At 41.4% G+C, this 20,604-nt stretch overlaps 2 protein-coding genes across 2 annotated transcripts in view; one reads left to right on the forward strand and one right to left on the reverse strand.

The window, feature by feature from the left end:
- Positions 1–20,604, forward strand: part of LOC135500242 (26S proteasome non-ATPase regulatory subunit 11-like) — a 52,007-nt gene that overhangs the window by 22,131 nt on the left and 9,272 nt on the right. The gene's annotated exons all lie outside the window — the stretch shown is intronic.
- LOC135500185 (5-hydroxytryptamine receptor-like) lies at positions 11,304–13,294 on the reverse strand. Its single transcript, XM_064791431.1, has 2 exons — positions 12,552–13,294; positions 11,304–12,416 (listed from the first exon to the last, which is right to left on the reverse strand). Exons 1-2 carry the CDS (start codon positions 13,292–13,294, stop codon positions 11,864–11,866), a joined length of 1,296 nt encoding a protein of 431 aa, XP_064647501.1. The 3' UTR covers positions 11,304–11,863.

Consider the following 20,604-nt stretch of genomic DNA (forward strand, 5'->3'; position numbering starts at 1 on the left):
GCAGGGCTCCAGAAGAAGAGTTGTCGCGATTTTTAGCTATCGTCGCTAATTTCTGCCAGTCTGAGCCAGTCTCATTGCCTAGCAGAAAACAGCGATGATAGCCAGATTTTCCTGCGTAGCTAGATTTACGGGTTTAAAGAAGAGCAAGCTGTACCGACACATTTCACACCTTTAAAAGATGTGCGATATCTCGCTAGATCTTTACCGATTTCTACCTGGTTTAACACCATTTGATCGAGAAAACAGGAAATGCATCGACGAAATCAAGAAGGACGTGCACAGAAGTGCGCTTTCAGCGGAAAACTATCTTCAGAAACGACACGTACGGTCAGTATCCCAGACAAGACGGTAGTCGAATAGGCCGTTGTGAAAGCAAACTAGCCGTTTGGGGTTCCTTGTCTATTTGCCGAACAGACACTCAGCATACATTCCGCCTTTATCATCACATTCATCTCATCTTTCAGTCCCATGTTTCGTACAGCTCTAAAAAAGTCTAATCTGTCTTGCCCATCCATCTTTCATATCATGCGACGGAGAAAAACCTAGCAACGTATAGCAACGTACATACTCTAGTTTCGCTGATCTAAGACCTGTGGAATCGAAAAAGGCCAAGTCAGCACTGGAAGTCCTTACCACTGGGCAATTGGTGTCGTCAATGCATTGTTTATCCCAATCCAATGTTTAATGGCGTCAAACGATCATGTGCATGATATGTAGCTTGTATTAGAAATTCAAAACCGGTCTTATATTGGTGAAACTAGAGTATATGTGTAAAGACATTCTGCTCCAAGTCGATGCCTGTCACAATTGGACGCAGCATGGCACAGACCGAAGATGTTAATCTTGAAAAATATACTCATTTCCTGCTCTTGCCATACATGCATGCTATCAATGTCATTTATACAACAAATAACGAGATTTGGATGCATATACAACATTCAACGAGCTCTCAGACGCTATTATAATCAAATCAGTCACGCCACGGATATAAGCGATGTCATCAATCCATACACTCAAATCGCACATCAAGACAAGTATCTCCATTCAAAACAAACATGGCAGTTCATACGATCCGAGTTCAACCCACTCCATCATCGTTCACTCGATTCAAGTCTCGCTCATCATTTACTCGAGTTAAGACTTGACAATCTTGCACTGGAGTCAAGAGGATAGGGTGGGATGGTATAGGAATGCGGTTCTGGCCTTCGGAGTAAATATTAAGGATTTTTTATATTTTGCACCGAAGAACTCAAACCCGCCTTCTTTATTTTAAGAAAACCGGTGAAATCGGAGGAACAAAGAATATCACTCGAGTTAAAATTATTCGATCGGTGTTTGAGTGGATAGGCTAGTGTTGGATTGGTACTGGTTTCGTGCTGCGAGGCGCCACAAACTATTGCCCACTCACCATCACACTACTGACCAGGCCACAACAGTAATTTGACACGTCCCAACCAACTAGCATTTTTAAGGTCATGATGTTCTCGGTGATTTTACACCGAACCGTATATGATGAGTTCTGGGACCACCATGGATTGAGCTTCAAATCTGAGATGACTTTCCGAATAAAAAATGGCTTCCTAGTCTCCTAAAATTGACTTTTTACGTGCTCTTTTTTGCTATTTTGGCCGGGACCTGTCGACGGAAAGGAGTTGTTTCGACTTGAAGCAGGCAACCATTTCCCTATACTAGCCTAGAATTTTGTAAGCTTTGTGTGCCATTATCATAATGGTTCCCTAGGTCTCATCAATCAGCGCTCACACACACTTCACGATCTTCTCAATCACTGCCACACATAAACACGCTCCTCGTACAATCAATCTTCAAGTGGTAACCCCCCCCCCCCCCCGCAGTTTTGGAGGATGTTTTCAACAGTTTCTAACACCCCTCATTTGACAGTTTCATGATAACATTACTGATCTTTATGTCGTGATATATCAATCGGTGACTGCATTATGGCCGCCTGCTGGCTGGCCTTGTGAGTCACATGACGGTCATGTGACTATCACGAGTTTGATTGATAACAAAATGGCCGGCGCCTTATCTTGGAGAATCGACCAGGAGGAAAGGCTCAAATTAATCAGTCTGGATTCCAGACAACTTCTTCAAACGATTGCTATCACCAAAGAAGATTGAATAGGACTCATTTTCGAATAGTATAAGTCATCACAGGGAATATGTTAACCAACGACGCTATTGAGGCCGGCACAAAAGAGAGTTGTTGCAATGGTATTAGAGGGTTTGAAAAGGATGACTGGCGGAACTGCCTGGAGCAATTGGTCATGTTGGGAGGAATGAATTCATAACGGAAACCTGTACAATACGGCAAACCTCGCCAGGGGTAAGGACTGGGGTGGATACAGCTGAGTTAAAGCAAATGTCTAAACAGTTGAAATACAGACCTTTCTTTTCAAGGAGCCGGGCAACTTCCAAATATGTCTGTCTGCAAAATTGCTATCTTAAATTGGTAAAATAGGTAGGACTTTCACAAGATTCACGCAAAATAGTGCATATTCATGAAATACATACAAGCATAAAGGAATAACCACAAAGGTTTGACTCTGAGTTACGTAATTTTCATCATTTAAATGTTCTGCGAATATGGAAAGATATTGATTAGATCATGGATCGTCGTCATTTTAGTCTGAAAGGACATGAAAGATACCGAACGGCGTTTGTCTTGCTTCAATTCAAATTACGTTTGCTGTGTAGTGATACCTTTATGTTTATTCATTTATGATACAAGTTCTTTCCCGTTGATAAAATAGAAAGACATAGAAAGTAATAGAACTTGAAAGAGCAAATTACAACAGATCGGGAAAGCACCTTTAACTAAATCGTACAGATTGAAGAAAAAATGAGGCCTTCCTCCAAATCAACGTTTCTCAAAGGGTATCAGGCAAAAGGCTTCGTTAGTACGCATCGTGTCGCGAAGACCCTGTGCGTGATACGCGGTGTGGAGTGGTGATTTGGAGCTAGGCCTTAACGGAAGATGAGGAACGTGACGAAAGGCAGAAAGCGCCGAGAAGATCCTCGTTACATATATCACCGCGGCGCGGCGCTGCAAGCATGGGGCCAATTTGAATATCTCATTGACTAATCAACTTGTGGTTGGTGCAAAGTAGTTCATGATAATTACATAACTGGTCGCAGATACACTTGCCGTCTAATAAGCCAACGACTTACTAAGTCACTTATAGTACATTTGATGATTCCTGTATCCTGAATCCTGTGTCATTACATAAGCGCAGTTTGCATACGAGGTTTATTATCGAGGTTGGCTCGTCCACAGGACTGCGATATTTTGCCCAAACAACTCCTCTACACCGGCGCGTACCGCTGAACCTGATCACCATAATGGCGTAGCGATATATCAAATCGACCTTTTAAAGTGAAAATGGCCATGCTCTCGTATCAAAACATGAACCCCTCGAATAAAACCGTTCACACGACATTTTCCAGCCGATAAAACTCCACATGGCTACTGGATCGGTATTTTTAGCCTCGAGTGTTTTCGGCTTAGCTTATTACAAGACGCGTAGAATAAAAGTGAAACTGCGCCAACCGTATTTACGGCTTCAGAAAAGCTCCTTACGATGCGATGATATTTTTAATACCATAATATAATTTGCAACGCGATCAGAATTTCTGGTGTTATTCGCCGTTATCCGATTCGGCGGGATCACAACAACGGGAGCCACGCTGCCCTCATCACGAGTCATGATCAAAGCATAACCTCTTCTGATTTACATTAATTTATCTAAGCCCAGGACCCACTTTTATCTGAGCAACGAGACTATAGACAGCTCTTACAGAGACTTCACTCCCAAGGGCGAAATAGGATAAGTTGGGATAACATCGGGTGGGGTAGGATGGGGCATTGGAAACAACCAACCTACGAGTATTTTGATTTTTCAGCCATACAGCATTTCAAGCGCCCCGCAAACCAGTGATTAAAATCACTGGGCGACCTACAACACAATATACAGGTATTGCTCGTCTGCGGTGACCAGAATCGTTGATCGCATGCGATCTGCAATCAATATCAAACACAGCGCTTACAGTTATACCCGCAGACAAGAAATAGTTTTGTCGCACATAGCAACGATCATAATCATCGCAGGTTGCGACGATTGATATCACTTGTTTGCGCGGCGCTTTACATAAACATGTTGTTTTATTCAAAGCAAAGCATGGGAACAGCCAATGAAAGAGATAAAACCCATCGAAAGTAAATCCAAATCTTTTCCGCTCTACGTTCCCAAGTTTACTAATATGACCTTGGAAACAAGACGAAACACCAGTCAAGAGTTATATCGAGTGATATATGGACAGAGAACTAGTGCTTGATAGCCTGTGACTTCCGCTCGGGGTATGAAAACCGGAAGTAGATATTGCGCTGTTCGGTGAGTTGATCCTACGTAATGGACCTTATATCACGAACACTCGGGCATATCCGTCAGAATACATATATTTTACATCAAACCCATTATTCTTGATATAAAGGTAAGAGCTGGCCAGGCCTAAATCATTTACTTTATGATAGGATGACGATTTCATATAATACTTGCGATTTTTCTCTATTTTCGTGCTGATTGGCAAGGAAACGAATAATTGTCAATCTCAGACATATGGGCGTGTTATTCATGAATAAGAGGTTGAAAACTACATCTTAATGATATTGTTTGCCACCACGTTTTGCGAATTTCGCGAACAATATCGTCCCGCGAAACAAAACCGCAAACATTATCTAAAATTGAAAGACCGACAGTTTGACCGAATTGACGGCTGAGTGTCAGAGCTTACCTTCCCCGCAAATCAGGACAACGCGGAGTATTTTCGAGCAAACGTGTTTAGTCTGACTGTAGGATTTATTACCACTTTATTGCTCCAATGATAATGATTCTTGTTTCGTAAAGCAAAACGAGTCTGAGGACTATTTCTGGCCAAGAAGCAGTGGATTGATATGTCATGTCGGAGGTGGGGATTATGATGAAGTAGTGGAGGGGGCGTATGCGGGGGACGGTAACCGGGTCATTCCAAATGAAATGGCCAGGGCCATTGTGCTCACCTCATGTGGAGGAAAGATGGATAAAGAGCATGGTATTGTGTCATGTAGTGTTAGGTTTGATGTAGGTCCAGGCAATTACAATTTCCCCAAAATGGCCAATTTACAGTACATTCGACCTCTGTGACCTTGAAAAGTAGGTCAAATCAAAGAAGACCCGGGTGACACATTGAATGGTTGTTAGAATTAGATGTACCTATGATATAAAATTGGTGCCAATCGGGCAAGTCATTACTAGGAATAATGGCATTTTGAAGAATTTAGGATTTGGCCCCCTCCCTGGAGGCCAAACGGCAAATCAGATCGCACCAAACTTCGGTACCTGAGATCACCTGACCAAGGGGTACATGTGTACTTAATTTGTGATCAATAGTCATTGCAGTTAAGAAACGTGCCATAGTTACGGCCTGACGGCGAATTTATGCCATTTGACCTCTGTGACCTTGACAAGAAGGTCAAATTAAAAACCTGTGTGACATATACTGTATGGTGGTTAGATGTACCCATGATATCAAATTGGTGGCAATCGGGCAAGAAGTTAAGGAATAATCACATTTTTGAGGTTTTTGGATTTTACCCCCTGGTGGTCAAGTGGTGAATCATATTGGACCAAACTTCGGTCCCTGAGATCACCTGACTAAGGGGTAAATGTGTACCAAATTTGGTATCAATAGTCATTGCAGTTTAGAAACGCGCCATCGTTACATTCTAATGGCCAATTTACACCATTTGACCTCTTTGACCTTGAAAAGGAGGTCAAATCAAAAACCCGGAGGATATATGATGCACCTTTGCTAGAAGTACCTACCATATTTTTTAAAAATTTCCCGACTACTATTAAGGGAGATATTGCATATTTTCACTTTTAACGTTTGGCCCCCTGGTGGCCAAACCATGAAACGAATCGGACCCAAACTTGGTCTCCAAGGTGTCATTACATAAGGGTACATGTGTACCGAGTTTCAACTCAATAGCTCTAACAGTTACGAAACGTGCCCTGCTAACGGACGACGGACGACGACGACGACGACGGACGACGGACGCCACGGTATGGGATAAGCTCACCTCTGCTAAGAGGTGAGCTAACAAAATGATGAGACCGTGAAACCATAAAGCTTAGCTATGTACAATGTTAAATAATCCAAAATTACAGGATATCTCGTACATTTTTACTCATCTTTAGGAACTTTTCACCGAATACTCTTTGTCATATTTACAAAATGAATGAATCGGTTTTCGAGAGTGGAGTTCGAAATAAGTCCAGAGTTTAGTTCTGTCAGAACTTACTCACGAGTAATCAAACTGGGGTAAAACGTATTTTAGAACTGCGAATCGCCCTAGCCATATCAGGATTAGGTATAAGCTTGAACAGAACGTCCACCAAGACATCACAATAAGCTAACTATGTACACATCAGGTCAATCTCTAACCAGTATAAACAGTTTACCCGTATTTTGAACTTTGCCTCCCGTTTAATGCTGAATATTGTGCAAGTGTTTATTTCACGCTTCATCAAAACCATACAAGAGGTCGTTTTGAAATTGCTGGACGAATCAGTTTGACAAAGCAGATTTTTAATAGTCAATTTAAACACCAGCCGACATTTGTTGGTGGTTTTGGTTATGATGGTCCGTTTCCGTACCGCCCGTGGCTTGCCCCGCACCTGTTCTGAATGCAGATTTTTAGCATGAATCAAATCATTTTGAGTAGTAATTTCAATGGAAATTCAGTATATTTTGACAGTAGTGACTCGTTCTACCGTAGAGATGATAGATATTTGATTGGATACAATCTAAACAGCGTCAAACGTACTTCAAAACGACCTCAAAATAAGTTCAACGCAAGTCACGTGACATTGATTTGGGCGCAAATTAAAAATGTTGTAAAGAGCGCACTGTTGAATCCGTATTACTAGCTTTGAAGTCGATCAAGAGACTAAACATGTGTTGTGATTTCATTCCAGTTATTTTTGTACGAAAACAATACCAGCTAGAATCCGAATTTCTAATCATAGTCGAAACGACGTCCAGCCTACCTTTAGCTGCAATTGTCGGAAGTATCACGTGACCTGCGCAGAACCACAATAATCTCATCAGATTCGCGCATGTACACCATCCTACAAAGAACACACCGTCTACACAAAATTTAGAAAAACACCACAAACTTTCCGAAGAATATAGATTTGAGACTAATAGCCGCGGCTTATTATTTAGTTCTTCATCAAATTTTCTGAATATGCTGATTTGGGGCCATTGACCTGGAAATAATGGTCTGCATGTACAATTTGAATGAGCATATTCAGCAAATTGGATGAGTAAATGTTTCGGTGTGCGGCTGGCAAAATTGTATAAAAATGAGCTTTTAATAGTATCATATATTAAACGAAACGAACATAAAATTCCAGGAACCAAAACAATGTTGAGTTTTGCATAAGTTAGGCCAACTATAATCCAAGTGTCGTTTCTCATTCCTGCCAGCCCCGATTCAGGCTAAAGGCCGAAAACATGCTTTTTTTTCATTCTAGATTTTACACCCGTCATTACGTTTTCCAACTGACCACACGTGCGCAGCCCGCGTTGACAGCATTCCTGTCATTCAAATGAAATTCCTGAAGAGAGTTATATTTAAATCCTCAATTAAAGGACATTTTCTATCATATTTAGCGTGTGTTGCAAGAGGGACATAAATCACTAAGGCCTGATACGGACGTATTGTCACGTCAAAGTGCCTGCTATAACGTCCAATATCTATGAAAATTAAGATATAAAACGTCCCCTCCCACACGGAAGAAATATTTTGGACGACAGATATTTTTTTTACCTGGTCTTAACTATAGGTTAACTGCTAGTATACCTCTTCAGGAACTATAGGTTTACTGCTAGTATACCTATAGGTTTACTGCTAGTATACCTCTTCAGGAACTATAGGTTTACTGCTAGTATACCTCTTCAGGAACTATAGGTTTACTGCTAGTATACCTATAGGTTTACTGCTAGTATACCTCTTCAGGAACTATAGGTTTACTGCTAGTATACCTCTTCAGGAACTATAGGTTTACTGCTAGTATACCTCTTCAGGAACTATAGGTTTACTGCTAGTATCATAGGAGAAGCGAAAACCACTACCAAGAAAGAAAGACTAAAACCACTGCTCCCTGCATGATGGGATTTAGTTACAACACTCAACATTTCTCACCAGTGTAGACTGAACAGTTCACCTTTAAACATATTAATGCGACATCCAAAACAGTGTACGAAAGAATGATCGGTTCAGCTTTAATCCATTCGAAACAACACTTAAACGGACGACATGTTTCTCTTTCTCCCGCCAAACCAGTGCATGGTTGTTCAAATCAGTGTTGTAACTAGTAACGCTGGCGTTATCTTAACATAGCGTTATCTCTTTCAGTTAAGCCCTTTAGACTTAACGCCAAGTTAAGCTAACGCCAGCGTTAGGGACAAAACTTGCCCTGAAACTGAACTGAAATTTTGTCTTAGCGGCGCTTTAGTTACAGAAGGAGAAAAATACTCCTGCTGTGATGACAGTTTGGTAGTAAGTTTATTGACATAGGCCTACTACAAGGTAACCAACAAGAAACCTAATCAAAATATGGAGTTTCAAACGGCCAAGTTAAAGGAAAGCTCTGCAAGTTAATTCTTATTGAAAATCTCATGTAATTTTTAGCCAGAGTGCTCTTGAAACTGTTGCCATGAATGCTCGCATCTCGTGCAGATCGCGTGAAATGTCGCACTACAATCAACGAATTGTCGACGAGGTTATCAATCAAGTAATGATATTTACTCGGCTCAGCAAGTCCCAATACGAAATTTGTACTAATGATCGTATCCCTTTAATGCTACAAGTAAATATCATCAAAGGAATATATGTGTGGCCTGAATATTATTGAACAGATTGTAGTCCACAGAATGGTTCACCTCTTCCACAAAACCCCGCCAATTTGCTTGGCCATGTTCGAATCATGTTAGGTGTGTGTTGAGGTTTCAATTTCAAAATAGCTTTGTGTAACGCGGTCAGCATTTTTCATCACTGAAAGAAACTTGGAATTTATCTTGCGCCGGCATTATTCGGAGAAGTCTGGAGCTTTACAAATTCTGACCCGGACCTGGTGATTTGACCCCTGAGGATAATCCATCAAACAGGTGATCAGAAGGAAGCTGTACTTACAACTGGTCATAAATATGGCCACCCTGTACCAAGAATAGGTAAAGGCTAAGAATGTTGAAGCGATACGACAAGGACTAGGTACCAAGTTTTGACAATAGGGAGCCAGTGTTGATCAGCACAAGTGTCGAACAGAGCATTTTACATCAACGACAGAAAGCAATACAATTCCTTTTTTGGGAGTTCAGAGCTGAATTGGGTATCATTTTAGTCATCATCGTTATTTATCTTTATGATTGAATGAAAATCGTTTCAGCGCATGTTGTTTCCATGACAAGCTAGGGATGACCGAAGTTCCCATAAGTTTCCATAATCGAATTAGCCATTTTATCACGATCTTCGAAGGAACTATTTGATTTATCGAGGGAACTATTTGATTTATCAGGTTCTACAATGCGCAAATTTACAAAGTAGTTTAGAAGAATATCGCAATCTTACGCTGTAGAAGTAACAACCCTCGATAATAAACCTCGTCCACAGACTGAGAATTTCAATACAGGTAACACAACAAACAATGACGTCATTGGATCTTCCCAGCGCGCGTATGACAAAAAGTAAACAGTGCACTCAGTATGTCCATCAGAATCTAAAAGAAAGATTGAAATAAAACTTCTCAATATGATAATACGAATACGACTATGTAAGGACATTATATGGGTACACTACCTAAAATATATATACAGCGTGTACATTTCACAGTCATTATCCAGGCATTGGGTTGCTAAACATTTTGTTACAAACCTACAATTTAGAAATAAACTAAAAATACTTTCACGCCAAATCGCGCTACCTATTGACATTTGTGTGAACTACATACAACATTATAATATTATGATACATTGGGCACTTCATATAAAAATATACTCAGTTTACAGATGCTACTGCGTGTATTATGTAAACAGTCATGTCGGTGTGTTGGAGTCTGGGTGGAGATTCTTGTACGACGACATCAGGCGGGAGAGATTCCAACCGAAAGGTGGCAGCAGTAGTCGTCATTATAACCACAGAAGCTGACGAATACACAATACACTCGCTCTGGTGTAAATAATCCCCAGTTCCTTTTGCTGCAGCTGGTTTTATACCAATTGACTGAAAGACGTAGGAAGTCATCATTGACATCAACAAGACATGTGCAGATGGGGACTTATTTGCCAAATTGTATTATAGTTGACAGTATGAGTTGGCTGTTAATCTCGTACAGCGAATATGAGTGGCTTGTCGAATCAGCGGGTGTGAAGGGCGACGAAATAGCCAGAAAAAGAAACAACTCGTCCATTGCGGTGTCTTACATCCAGTGAATCGACAGTCGCCAAGAAAGGATAGGAACAGCCCAGGCAACCTTGTCCAACAATACACGGTTAATGCTGCCACCTTTCAAAGAACTCGCGAATTGCCTGACTGATGTTGGAGTACTTAAAATACCACTTCCATTGACTCGTGCACTCTCTTTTATGATAGAAAATGCATGTTGTACATCAAGACACTAAAGGTCCAAAATAACCCAAACAAATACACTTCGGAATCAGTGGCGGCCATTTTGAAAATATATTCTCTGCGGGATAGCGTTAGTTGGCATAGTGATGATAAACAAGGGTGTATCAGGCTTGCTACGACGAGATATCAACTCAGCCACGGTGTAGAGCGGAAATTAATATCTGTCTTCAAGATATTTTTTGTCTCTAAAATATCTTTTAGTCAATACTGTTATGTTTTATTGCATAAGTAAAAAATAAAGTTTTAGCAACTTTTAAAAAGTTTTAGCAACTTTTAGGACACACACATATGCAATTTCAATTTGCAAGTGATCTAGTTTTGGATCAGAAGATAGGCCGAAATTTCACGACAAAGTGGTGAACAATGAGTGTTCATCCGCAAACTCTTATGACACAGAGAATGTGCCAAATGGACAACCTGACGTCACTGTCAAGTACTAAGTACCAATTTCACAACATAGGTGGCGTTTTTATTGCTGATCGACATTTTGAAACCACACCTCATGATTACAAAAAAATTAATAAGGACGTTTTGTTAATAATCAAAATTTTGTCACGCATTGATACCACAAGGAAACGGCACATGTTCTCATATCGCCAATATCTTACTGGAAATAACGTCATGACGTAAACGGCGATATTAGGCCAACTGACGTTACTGCTGAAAGAAACACCAAGCATTGTTTCTACTGACACAAACACGGGCTTCTAACCCTTCAATAACAATAAACCAAAATGGCTCTCCCAAAGTTAGGAAACCAATTTTTTTATCCAAAATGGCCGCCAAAGATCCCAAGATGGTGATTTTAGTGCCTTGATGTATGTTATTCACAGCGTGCTTGTAGGCTCGTAAGATATGCTAATTTCAGCGTCAACTCAGTTTTCCTGCACTGAGCAAAATTCCTCCACAACCATTCGTTCCTCCCGTTCCTGCTTTTAGAAAACACCGCATAATCATTGGAAATCATACATGACGAAATTCATCCATCTTCGGGTTCGTATAAAATTTACCGGATCGATACACACGAAACGAAACGAGACTGGAAGAGATCGTGATTATTGCTCTCGAGTCTCTGTTCATAAGGTCAAGGTCACAATTCCCGATCTCATGATGACGTCATCACCTTCTCCTGCCCGGTTGTCTATTTCGATACTTACCAAACAAAATTTTCCTAAAGGCGTTTCTGAAGTCAGGATTGAATACAGTGTATATAACCGGATTGAGAAGCGAGTTTAAGTAGCCTAGCCACAATACCACGCTAAATGCAAGATTCGGAAATATGCTGATATCCTTTACGAAAGGCGCCACTAAAGCTAAAATAAAAAATGGGAACCAGCATATAATAAAACAACCCGTTATAATCGCCAAGGTCCTTGCCGCCTTTCGCTCACGTTTGTGTTCTAGTTTCTCTTTCTGCCGCTCCCGCGTTCTCTCGCGAGATCGATCACGTGGCGGCCTACTTGGATTTTTATTCTTGCGCATATTGGATAAATTTGGAGTTCGTTTTGGATTGAACACTACTTTATTAGAATCTGAATTCACGGAGACGTGATTGACAGATGGCGAATCTGGGACAATTAGTGTATTCCCGTAGTTCGTGTGTTCGCGATCGTTCCTCAAGGGGGCATCAACTGTCAGGAGAGCTTTGTTATTTTTGTTTGCGTCGTTGATGGGAATTGCGGCGGACCCGTTGCTAGGGCCGTCCGGACTATCGCTCGCGGAAGAAGACACCTGTGTCAACGCAGCACCGTCGGTCGCATTACTATTTAACGCCATCGACTGGGGAGGCGGGGCTGTCCGATTACCGAAATTCCTTTTTCGAATCCGGTGTCTTGCGGCACGAAATATTTTATAATAGATCACCATCATGACTATAAGCGGCATGTAAAATGCACCAAATGTTGAGAAGATCGTGTAGCCCCAATCCTGGCTGATCTGGCAGACTCCGGACTCGTACGGGTTGTTGTTGTCCTTCCAACCAAATAAAGGAGGAATGGATATACAGATTGAAAAGCCCCAAACGAGAATGATCATAAATATTATCCGCTTAGCTGTTCGCTGTCTTATATAATCAACCTGGGTGACAGCCCAGTATCTGTCTAGCGCAATCGCCACTAGGTGGAGTATTGACGCAGTACAACACAACACGTCGAAACTAATCCAGAGATCACAAACCTCGGCCCCAAGGAACCATTTTGAAGTCACTTCGTGCACAGCGCTAATAGGCATGACTAACGTGGCCACCATTAAGTCAGCAACTGCTAAAGACATTATCAGATAATTCGCAACACTTTGCAAGTTCCGCTCTAGAATAATGGCGGCCACCACAAACACGTTTCCGATTATTGTGCATAATATCATACAGCCTAGAATGATGGACGTGCATAATAAATGCACCAAGCCGTAATGTTCCGGGTAGAATCCGAATCCGCCGTACGAGTCGTTTGATCTGTTCGTCTGCTGCGTAACTTCAGTGGTGTTCCCGAATAAACTGAACGTATAATGTGATTCATTTGAAATATCGTATCCAATCAGTGTTTCGTTATACATGGTGCCTTTTCATTGCAAATTCGTTAAGAAACTGCACAATACGTATAGTCAGAGAGACACCTATTGTCAATTGCATAAACGACGATGGCAGTTTTCAATGCAGTCACGTGATCACTTTTATGTCACGTGTTTGCTTTTGTCATGGTAATGATGTCGGTCACTTTTGATACTATCACGTCCTCATCTCTTTACTTTCAAATATCAACTTTAAAATATTTTTATTTCTAATTACTGAGAACCCTACATCCTTACTCATCCCGAAACCGTGCCTTTTTTTCTCGTTTGTTCCAATTTCAATAAAAAATAGCGCGAATATTCAGACCTCCTGATTCCTGTGACGTCACAAATTAGATGTCAACAAGAAACTACTTTGCTTAGAAATGAGACCAGGCGTTCAAATCAGTAATTTTCGCGGGAGAATTAGAAACATTCCGAAACCAATTGAAGGCCTGTCATCTTGTCTATGAGTGACACCGCTGACAAGTTCTCTACTCGGGCGTGCGGACTGCCACTGAGAACTAATTTGCATGAACCAAATTACGCAGCCGCAGTGCCGTGTTTGAGTCACACTCCGCTGCGATTTAGCCAAGACCGTCACAATGTCATGGACAGAATTATTCCACGCCGTCAATTCGAATTTGTGCAGTCAATTCCACCGATCGTTCATTAAATGCATTATTAACCCAATACCAACTCACGGAAGGAGATGGTTTTGTCCGTGTTTCTGCGCGTTAAATATAGTACCAACAGACGTCCTTTCTCCCGCCTAAAAATCAATAAGTCGACAAGTAAAATTTCATTTTTCGTTACCGTAGAATCTTCTCAGAGCTCAGATGAAATATGTCCTTGATGACTTTTTGTTAGCCAATGGCTGTTCATACGTCACACGTCACGTGATACTGATTTGATGTGCTGCTATCTTCGGTGCGTACCACACAAAGCCTGCAACAATAAAGAGAAAAAAACAATAAATATTAGTCATTTCATCTTCATGCCAAAGGGTCCGTACTGATCGCTGCAAAACTGTTTGTACCTAAATGTTCCAGCTCATTGAGGTCACGGACGCTGGGTACTCTTAGTGTCCGTGATGAGGTGTATCATCTTTTAATCCCCAAACGAGAAATCATATCAGTATCTTATGGTGCTGAGAAAAAATTATTTTTGGTAGACAAGAATTATGACACTGATCCTACGTCCCATGTACCGGTCTTTTGGCTTCATCTTCGATATTGTACGCAGGACAAGTGTGAAAACATCATCATCACCTTCTGACAAACATGTAATTTCTGTTATTCACAGTTACTCAGTTACTCAGCAGTGTACAGAAGTATAGCACTCTGATATTTCGGTGACGGCAAAAGACGTAGGCGCCCGCCTTACGTTTAGGGTCTTTTAATAGGGTAATTAACGCGTAACTATGCCTCGAACTACTAATGGCATCCGGCGGGGCTCATAACGCCATCGAAAAATCATTAGGGCCCCATTTATAGCCATTATGTCGATGTTTGTGTCAATACCCGTTAATACCCTAAACTATCTTTTTCGCGTCCCGTAGCTTTTTAGGATTCGCGAAAATTTCCGAAAAAAAAATCACGATTTTTTCTTGCCAGATTACGAAATTTCTTTTGGTTTCACGAATCAACATTTAAAAAAAAAATTTTTTTCGGCAAATCCAGGAGGTTATTCGCGAGAATTTGTCATAACTTTCAATAGCAGAAGACCTCACGACCAGTGTAGAAGTTTGAAATGTCCTTAGATAGAATGCTCGGGAACATCACTAGGAATACTATCACGCGCTTTGAAGCTGATATGCATTAAAACCCTAACGGCCAAGTGCCCGACATTATTTCCAAGGGGATATTTACTACTCTCCTGCCCCTCTGCCTCCCGCACAAACATCTATCATCACAAAATTGACAGCAATAAAATCAAAGCCACTAAACCCAAAAGCTGGTGACGTAGCATAACTGGGCGACCAGTTGCTTGCCACCCTATATAATCCAACACGCATTTCAAACGCTTTATAGGCAACTTCACACATTCTAATGCTATACGCCCAAAGCATGAATCATCCAATTTTGCGCTTTTTTCACTTTTTTCGCATTTTGACGATTTGTTGAAATCCCCTACGACCTTCCTGACAATATCACTGTCAGATGGCGCTCACGAATGACAGGGCTGTAAGATTTGGTTCAATGCATCAATAAAATGCATTAGGACAGAGGATAGACACTTATTGAATTTGCAAGATCGATATAATTTCTATCACTTAGGCAAGATTATCTTCAATTCAACGTGCGGCGGTGTGATGACATGTTTTTTAAGTATGAAGTTGCGCCCGGATTACAAAGTTATTTCTTATAAAAGTATGATGTTGTGTGCAGATTACAAAGTCTAGATTCGTCCTTTTCATCAGCCTACGTCAAACGAATCTTTACGTCATGTCTTCTCGCTGAGGGAGCAGGGTTGAACAATGGTTGAGCGTCGGCCTTGAGGTCTCGCCTTTGCTACCCGGCCGGTGCCACTCCGTAACTCGCAACTGGCCTGAAGTGTCCTAGTGTGCGCTGGTTTATGGACAGGCTAGGTAAAAATGTTGCGATTGTAAAGCGCTTTGAGACAGTAGATAATACAGTGAAAAGCGCTACGTAAAATCATCATTATTATATTAAAAGGCTCAACGACATGACTGACCTTGTTTTCAGAAGCTTCTTGACACGCTCGAAGCAGTCACAGTATTTTTTGGCCCCTTAGCGGCCTCGGCGACATTCCACATATAATCGGATACGATGTTTCTCATCAAATGTCACTTTAAAAACACAGCCATGGAAACAAAGAAGGATTAGACTAACACAATGGTGACAGGATCATTGATTGACTAACCTTGATGACCAACACAACTTGCATCCTCCCCCGAGCGACCCTCTGAGGTTACACAAGAAAACTTTAAACATCCCGCAAACAAATCAATGATGACTTCCTAAGTCAATCTTCTGTACTAAGTGCTTAATTTACTGTTTGAATTATGGCTCTGACATTAAAATGATGTAAAACAAATATTATTTCGTTTGCAAGGAACTGAAAAGCAAGCCCTGAGTTTCATGAAAACCAAGCTTTAGGTCTCAACCAATCAAAATGTTTTTTTAAGATGGTCACGCATTTGATTGGTCAATTTGTAGAAAACATGGTCGTCCTTTGACGATTCGTCCAAACCTGCCCCAACGTGCCAGCGGTTGATTATAAGAAGATAGCGATATATGAAACTAAACTGTTGCAAAAACCACAGGTTGTCGGTAGTTTGTGGAGCGACCATCTCAAATTCTCCAACAGCAACGAGCAAACAGCAACGAGCAAACAGCAACGAGCAACGTCGGGCGCCACCATGCCTTTCATTTCGACTCGACGACAACAAATATGGCGTCAAGTCATCAAGTGCATAAGATCTCCTCATACCGATCATTTCTATAATTTGCGGAAATTATACCGTATTACGTTACGAATACATGAAAAGTAATTTCCATATTAGTAATTTGAGCCGTACTCGAGTTCTCGGAGTCAATATCGTCAAACTTGAGTATGATTGTGCTGCAAATAATAACATTGAGTGATTTCTGTGATAATCGTAAGCCTCCCTATAGCTAGGATTTTCAAGGGGAATGGGCCGGTTTCTGGGACAGCAGGCCGCGATTATAGAGAGGTCACGTTTTCACATGTAACGTGTCACTGTTCACCTTTCACGGGTGACATGAAGAATGAACAACTCATTCCCAAAACGCGGGCTGCATACGATCCACGAGGTCACTTTTCACCCTCACGTCGTTAGCTTTCCAAGCCCATGACAAGTCTAACGTGAACAGTGTCAACGTGAATCCTTTATAACTTCGCCATAAGTTGGGTTCACGTTTCGTTGTCATCTGTCATGCTTCTCGTGTCACAAGTCATGACTTATCAATCAATAGCATGTTGAAGACCTATGCTGGAAAACATGAAATGATATGACATAAGAGTGAAAAGTGACATCGCGAATCATATGTAGGCCACTCTTTGGTAAATAATTGTTTGTTATTTAAGTGACAGATTCCCAAGTCAATGTGAACTCTATGTAACTCCAGCCTCATGGTTGAAACACGTTTCCTTTGCTTGAAATCAATACAGAAACTCTAAAACAATATGTTCCTCCTCCCCCGGCGAGGTATAGTAATTAAGACTCGTAAGAGCAAGGGGAACACCGACAGCTGCCGCACTGGCTTCCACGTCAAATTGAATCTCGTGAGATTCGAGAAGAATCTAAGTCAATCAGTGTCCTTAATTTGGTTCCGTCTTAAAATGTGCGTAGATGTCACATCAGTTGTTTTTACCAGAGTCGTTCAAATAAATTTGAAAATTAGACCTCGGTACTAATTATTAAGTGGTTCTCCAAGGGTGTTGAATAACCGTAACGAGAATTTATAGGCGGGGGCTAGGTCAGATGAAGTTGCACAAAGTCTCTAATAGGGGCCTCATTCATGTTCATGGATGGTCATATGGGCCCTGGATCCAAGGCCCCTTTTTTAGTTTGATGGCAGAATTTTGCAAAAAATTACCAAATGTTTGAAAAGCCATGAAGCGGTTGGAATTTTCAGCTGATTTTTGCATGCAGCATCTCAACGACATCAACAACTACATTTGCAGTGTTTTATTGGTTCTGACATGTCTAGATATCAATCATAACAATATATCATTTTGTGTCATTTTTGGATGGATTTTCAGGGCAAACACGAGCGACGCTAAGATGCTGAACATTTTGGAATATAATGATAGATACATAATCTAATAATGCTAAAGTGAAATATCGATATCAATGCTAATTATCAACTTATTCTTCCAAATATCACGAAATGACAACTTGGACATGTTCTCAAAATATCAAATTTTTTGGACAATTTTCCTGAAAGTATTAGGCCTACTTACTTTGCAAGAATCGGACGGAGCATGATCAACAGTGAGCAATTTGGGTCGAAAATGGTCCAAACCTGACGGCCATTGTAGGCCTATTGTTCGTGCAGTGCATTTTCTTGCGAAATGAGTATGTTCATTCTTGATGCACACGTACAATCAATGCCCTATCTATTTGACAGGTGGCGCATTTCTTTGAAAAGCATATTTTAGAGCTTCAGACGTCTCCAGGTTTAACACAGCATCTGATCATTATTTTTCCAAAATAATTTTTTTCCCGCACCTATATCACGAACAGACATCCCTAAAAGCGTCGCCGGTGGATTGCGGTCTTTTCCCGGCATTTGCTGCCATGTTGCTCGGGGCTCTGGCGCACTAGTTGAGGCTCAAAGGCCGTTACTTATGACAGTAACCTCGCTCATGCCGTTGGCACTTATCGGAGTATGGTCGTAAAGTCTCCTGCATTGACGCGCCATGAACTTTATGGCAGAGGTGAATGGTGTGCAGTAGAATTTATGGCGCACCTGCTACTGAAATGTCCCAATAACTTAAGTACATATATTATTGTGTATAAGTTCAACTTGGAAGACACAACAATTTCATCACCTAAGGCGCTGGGTGAACAAAGGGATGCTCTTCAGGGCTCGGTTGTTCAAAACAAGTTTTATCACTAACCCTGACGTCAACTTAACTTTAAGTTATCACCACCTGTTGAGTCGAGTTCCTAAGGCCATTTTACGTTAACGCCAGCGTTGTGAGTGACAAACTTTGTTTCAAACAACCCGGCCCAAGTGACTTATACATAGAGTCAGCAGTCTTATGGGTCGTACTTGATTCAACTCGTTAAAATCGTAGCCGAACAGACAAATTGCCTCTATCTCTCTCACCATGGAGATGTATAGGGTTAATGAGTCATGTTGCTGTGTGCCAGGGCTAATATCCACCGTCACCACTTGTTACCGCGGTCACCTGAAGTAGAGTACAGTCGCGTCACCACTTGTTACCGCGGTCACCAGAAGTAGAGTACAGTCGCGTCACCACTTGTTACCGCGGTCACCAGAAGTAGAGTACAGTCGCGTCACCACTTGTTACCGCGGTCACCAGAAGTAGAGTACAGTCGCATCACCACTTGTTACCGCGGTCACCCGAAGTAGAGTACAGTCGCGTCACCACTTGTTACCGCGGTCACCCGAAGTAGAGTACAGTCGCATCACCACTTGTTACCGCGGTCACCAGAAGTAGAGTACAGTCGCGTCACCACTTGTTACCGCGGTCACCAGAAGTAGAGTACAGCGACTGACCTACCCACTTTTTTCCCGCCGCTAATTTAACGCTTCACACAAATTACCATTACTATGTGCAATTCCTTTTTTACCCTCACTAGGAACACAGCAGCTGCCTTATGACAAGTTAAGTAGCTCAGGGTAAAAATACGGTGCCGCGAAAAATGCGGTATTGACGCCATTTCTTCCTCTCTTGACTGGTTTATTACAATCGCTGCGGCTAATGGAAATTCCTGATCGAGGCATGTGAGTCTTGAGGTTGGCCTCTTTTGTAAAATGTACAGCCCAGCCTCCTGTAGATTTGTGTAGACATTGATGACATCAAAAATCTTTTATTTCAGGCATTTCAGTTATTTCAGGCATTTTTACCAATCAGAAAGCCAAGAGAACTTATGCACGGAAGGATGACATAATCATGTACAAGGTGGCCCAGAAAACGTGTCCCTCACACAATGGATACACCATAGAATTCTATTGTGCAAGGGAAAATATTTCTGGGCCACCCTGTAGTATGTCACTTCCGTTCTGCAGGAATGCACCGTTTTATAACTCAGCCTGACGCAAGACTGGATTGTAGTTACGTTGACGTTGACCGGAGCGATCGACCACCCAAATATCACGATCTCGCAGGGAGACGCGTGGTTTTACCAGGCTCTTAAAAACTATTGACGGGCATTGAAATATCGGAGCTGTAGTTAATTATCACCACAAATAAATTTGGCAATTTTTTATCGGAATCTGAAGAAAACGGTGCAACTCTTTCGGTCGAAATGTAAAATTTCCGGCGTCTATCGTGAGTGTTCTTGGACATCAATATTTAATTTTTCCCTGGCAATAACCGACCTAATTTTCTAAATAATTGATCGATCGGAATTTAATGGATGAAAGATGACAACTGGAAGTTTTGATCATTTCTTTTTTCCTGAATAATTAGGTTTACTTTGCGTAAAATGCTCATTTCATGCCTTTTTTTGCGTCAATAATTTATGGGACTGAAAGAATGGGACGTCATTATTATGGATTCAGTCGTTATTGATGATGTTTACAAGGGGCGAACAATGAAAGATAGATCAGCAGCTGACAGGGATGGAAGAG

The sequence above is a fragment of the Lineus longissimus genome, chromosome 16, assembly GCF_910592395.1.
Source record: "Lineus longissimus chromosome 16, tnLinLong1.2, whole genome shotgun sequence".
NCBI lineage: Eukaryota > Metazoa > Nemertea > Pilidiophora > Heteronemertea > Lineidae > Lineus > Lineus longissimus.

Excerpts from the sequence above, each read along its gene's own strand:
- LOC135500185 (XM_064791431.1), bottom strand. The coding sequence starts at position 13,294 with ATGTATAACGAAACACTGATTGGATACGATATTTCAAATGAATCACAT. Across the intron at positions 12,417-12,551 it reads CGGATTCGAAAAAGGAATTT|CATCAACGACGCAAACAAAA; the intron begins CGGTAATCGGAC and ends CGCCGCAATTCC.